The 4614-nt window shown below is 52.2% G+C and overlaps 1 protein-coding gene across 1 annotated transcript; it reads left to right on the top strand.

The window, feature by feature from the left end:
* The first annotated feature begins 1207 nt into the window (after window positions 1-1207).
* Window positions 1208-4219, top strand: LOC123157059 (F-box protein At5g39450). Its single transcript, XM_044575298.1, has 2 exons — window positions 1208-2961; window positions 3799-4219. The coding sequence occupies exons 1-2, from the start codon at window positions 1310-1312 to the stop codon at window positions 3800-3802; spliced, it is 1656 nt and encodes a 551-aa protein (XP_044431233.1). The 5' UTR covers window positions 1208-1309; the 3' UTR covers window positions 3803-4219.
* Window positions 4220-4614: the final 395 nt, after the last annotated feature.

The following is a 4614-nucleotide window of genomic DNA, read 5'->3' on the forward strand; positions in this document are numbered from 1 at the left end:
TGTAGCATTTTGGAAAATTAAAGAAAGTGGTAGTTTTTTGTAACCCTAGCGTGTAATGTGGCAGTTTTTTGCTATTTACTCTATGTATGTGCTCGGCCTTGCTGAAGCCGACATAATGAGGGAGAAGAACAACCCAATAGTGGAAGATCCACGGACCCTGGTGCATGATCAATCTCCCAAGTACGATGCATGTACCACGAAGAGGTTGGCTCCAAGGGGCCGCAACCGTATCTCCTGCACGAATTTCCATGCTGCATGCATGTCTCTGAAAAACACAGCTTGGCTGAATGTCTTCTCTGTGTGGACTCCCGTAAGAGCTATCCACCAAACACGATCATTGATAAGGGATCCTCCGCATCTATCACAAAGTCATCAAATTCCTCACACAACCAGATCCAACTGGCCAAAAAAACATCTAGGTGAGGGAGGGGGCTCCAGACCCACCGCATGTGGCCGAGTGCTGATCAGAGAGAGTCGTCATCGTCGTGTGGGTGGGCAAAGCGTAGGCGGAACGATCGCAAGGCGGGCAACTGGATGGGTAGGGCGTAGGCGGAACGGTCGCAGGGCGGCCAGCTGGATGGGCAGGGCGAAGGCCTCGATGACGAACCCCAAGCCGCTGCTAGGCCACGAACCCCAAAGGCAACATGTTCGATCCACAGGATTCATGGAACCACATGAGTTCAAGGAACCGATCCACGGGAGCTCAGGGACTTGGCGAACCACGCGAGAGCAAGGAGATGGCGGCTGGAAGGGCCACAATCGCAATACGATGCAGCAGAAGACCCACCGATGGGTAGACTCACGTCGAGGGAGTCACCGTGATGATATTAAACCTTAGCCGCTGCTAGGGGATCCATTTCAAGCGCCAGCTCATTGCATTATAGAATATTATTACCGCGACATTCTTCTCCCAGACAAGCCTTATTGTTGTAAACAGTTGAAAAATGATACCCTTTCTTTAAATAAAATAAAATATCATATACAGCGTCACCTTGTTTCCCAAAGAAATAGGACGACAAGTTGGCCGATAAGCACGAAATCCCCCGGAAAGTTGCATGCTGAGATATTTTTTGGCATAGTGGCGAGTGAAGGTGTGGCCTGAGAGCGAAATGCCGAAAAGGGATATTTCCACAGTTGGAAAAATGCCTGTGACGACCTACTGACCTCGTCGGTCACTCACCACTCTTCTTCTTTCTAGGTGGGGGGAAAAGATCCACTTTTTATCAGAGGTGGAGAAAAGAAAAGGCAAAAAAGAAGCAGACGCCACACCCAGACCACACACACGACCGCACGAAACCGCCCGATCCCGATGGCCGTCGACGGCGCCGAGCTGATCCTCTCGGTGCCGGACGACGTCCTCGCCCTGATCTCCGCCCACCTCCGCCCCCGCGACCTGCTCGCGCTCTCCGCCGCCTCGCGCCGCCTCTACGCCGCCCTATCCGCCTCCGATAAGTCGTGGCTCGCCCAGTGCCGCCGCCTCCTCCCCTCCTCCCTGTCCAACCTCCTCGCCTGGCGGGCCGCCGCCGGGGGCTCCTCCCTCACCGTATGCCGCTTCCTCCACTCCGTGTCCCCGCTCCAAGGCCTCTGGGCGCACCAGAACCCCGAGCTCGGCAACCTCGTTGCCGCGCTCCCGGGCTTCTTTTCCCTCGTCGCCGTCCGCGCCATCCCCCAGGAGCTCTCCCCGCGCCTCCTCTGGGCCCCCGTCTTCGAAATCCTCGCCGACGCCGATGGACGCCCCGCGTTCCTCTTCCTCCACGGCCACCACCCCGGCTCCCTCTTCCCCGGCCTCCTCGCCTCCGTCAACCCCCACGCCAACACACTCCTCCTCGAGGCGCACGCGCCTGTCTCCTCCGAGCCTTCTGCGCAGTTCTCCCGCCTCTCCTTTGGCAACCGCCGCCGGCTGCTGGACGCTCTCGTGGCCTCGTGTCGTGTCATGCTCCCGCCGGAGCTCGCGGCGGCCCCGCTCTTTGCGCGCTCCGATGAGGACCTGCCGATGCTCGCCGCCCGTCGTGAGGCGATGTTGCGTCTGCACATTGAGTCCAGCGGGGGCATGGTGCGCAGGCCGGAGCTCGAGGCGCTGCTGGGGGCCAAGAAGGTGCCACCGTCGCTGCCGGTGGACAGCGCTGGTGAGAGGGTGCGGCTGCGGAGGAGTCTCTCTGCGATGGCTGGGTACGTCAGGAACGGGCTGCGGCAGATGGTGACGCGCTCTGCATCAGCCAATTCGAGGTCGGAGTACGCGGACAGCAAGCATCTGGCATTGGACGAGTTCTTGCGCGCTAGTGAGAGCACCGGCCTGAGCCTCCGGGGCGCGCGGCTGCGGCTGTCGACCTACCGTGCGTGGCCGAGCATGCACGACAACAGGTTTGCGCTCTACAAGTTGACGACGCAGGTGCCCATGCCCGGCCGGGAATATGCCGGGCTGTGGCGAGGCACATTCGGGTGGCCACCGGGGCGGCCAGACGACGAGCGCAAACCAGGGAAGGCTCTCTTCTTCCTGCTCCTCTCATACGAGGAAGACAGCGAGGGGAAGCTTCTTCTGATTGCAACCAAGGTGTTGGAGGGCACGCACTATGTCGTGCATCCGAATGGGTCGTCCATGTTTGTCGTGCGGGTGGGTGAAGCATCAACAGAGGCATTTCCATGGCCGACCGACGAGGATTCCCGCAGTGTGAGCATTAAGAGATGCTTTGCTGGAGAGGGCATTGCTACTGGGTATGGGTTCAGGTACCCTGGCTCAAAGCCCGGGTCACTGTTTGTTCTCCGGGATGGCCGGCTCGCCTTTGTTTGGAGAGACAACAAGTCTGTGCTCACCTTGCAAAGGCTCGACTTGGAGGAGCTGCTGAGGAAAGGGGAGCGTGTGCCCACATTGCCACCGATACCAAACTTTGCGTATCTCACAAAGTCTTACTCCAATGTGTTTGTTGCTATCCATGGAAGTCCCAGCTGCTCATCTTCTCCCAGGTACTGCACATTTTCTGCTGTCATAGTTGATTACAGATTAAAGACTTCCAATTGCTGGTTAATCCACTTTGAAAAATCCGACAAAATCTGTTGCGACATGTACCGAACTATAACTGGTACCAGATGAGCTCTTATCAGTTGTTAGACCATCTGTGGTCACCCATTTCATATTTAGTTGCTTGCACAACCATGTCCCAGAACAAACATGATGTACGGAGTTAAGCCTAAATATTTTTATTTGGGCAAATTTCCATATTAGTTGTGTGCACAACCCTGTGCTCTGAACAGCCAACACCATCATGATTAACAGAGTTGCGACTAAATCTTTTGATCCCAACAAGTTTCAATATGTTTCTTCTGTATTTAAATTTGAAGTTGTCATTGCTGGTTGATCTTAGCTACCAATTTATAGCTTACCATGACACCATTACTATACTGCTGAAGGTCACACTCACTACATTGTAACATACACTAGCATTTCAATTTTGTTTTTGTTCTGAAACCTTAGTTATTGCGCTGCAAAAAAGAGCAGCAGATACATTTTTAGAGAGGAACCATTTGCGATAATATTTATTATATACTACCTCTGTTCACTAATGTAAGAACTGCCAAAATGTCTTACATTAGTGAACAAAGGGTGTATTTCTTATGTGATTCCATTCACGCTGTTCTTCAATTGATGACATGATGTAACCGATAGAAAGTAACCATTGGTTCTTCTTACTCACCTCAAAATGCTCTTATCTTGCATTGTCCAACATCCTAGGTGTTCAGTTCACTGTTTCATTGTTGGGCTACTCATTTAACGGGCTAACTGGATGAACACCCTTTGCTTAGGTGAAAGGCGCAAGGTGAGGGTCAGGAACTGAGACGATCCACCTGAGGCAGAGGTAAAGCGAGCAATGCTTCTGGGTCAATCCTCCTTGGCAGGTTACATACCGAAGCCTGCTTGCAATGATATGATGCCCTGTTGCTGCCAAAGGAAGAAGCGTAGCAGTAGTGAGAAATATAGTATCCTCAAGGAAATGCCACTTTCCCTAAGAATAGAGAAAATGGCATGGATATACATAACAGTATGTCCTTATCTTGGTTATTTGCATGCTTCTGCTTTAAAAATTGTCCACATTTAAACGGAATGAGCTGCCTGTCATTCAGCACCAGGCCCTTGCTCCAAGTGCTAAAATGGCGCCAATTGTAATGAGATTGATTTTTTTTAGAAGTATACATGATTGAGTGAGATTCTCGGCTGGCACAGCTATATGAAACTGCCATGACTGATCTCACAGAACTAGCTCATTTGTGTCATACATTATGTGCGGATGTGCCTAGTGCAGTTGTGTATCTTGAAGAACTATTGATTGTTCAGAACATGTAGGCAGCTCCAGAGCTCGAGCCGACCGCCACCGCCGTTCAGAAGTAACCTCAGCTGTGCCTCTAAGAGCATTTGCGGCTCCCTAGGACCGGCATTATGCAGATCTAGGAACTTCGGTGGTCATCGCATAATATCAATCCCAAGATTCCACATTCACACAACGTACACATGAAAACGTGCACACTATGTGACAAGGTCGGTATCACAACAGATTATAAAATACTCCGTATTCCGCATTAACAATATTAGTAATACATATACAGTATCTTATACAACTAGGG

The sequence above is a fragment of the Triticum aestivum genome, chromosome 7B (assembly GCF_018294505.1).
Source record: "Triticum aestivum cultivar Chinese Spring chromosome 7B, IWGSC CS RefSeq v2.1, whole genome shotgun sequence".
In the NCBI taxonomy this organism is placed as follows: domain Eukaryota; kingdom Viridiplantae; phylum Streptophyta; class Magnoliopsida; order Poales; family Poaceae; genus Triticum; species Triticum aestivum.

Bases quoted from the DNA above. Each gene is read 5' to 3' on its own strand.
- LOC123157059 (XM_044575298.1), top strand. From the start codon at position 1,310: ATGGCCGTCGACGGCGCCGAGCTGATCCTCTCGGTGCCGGACGACGTC.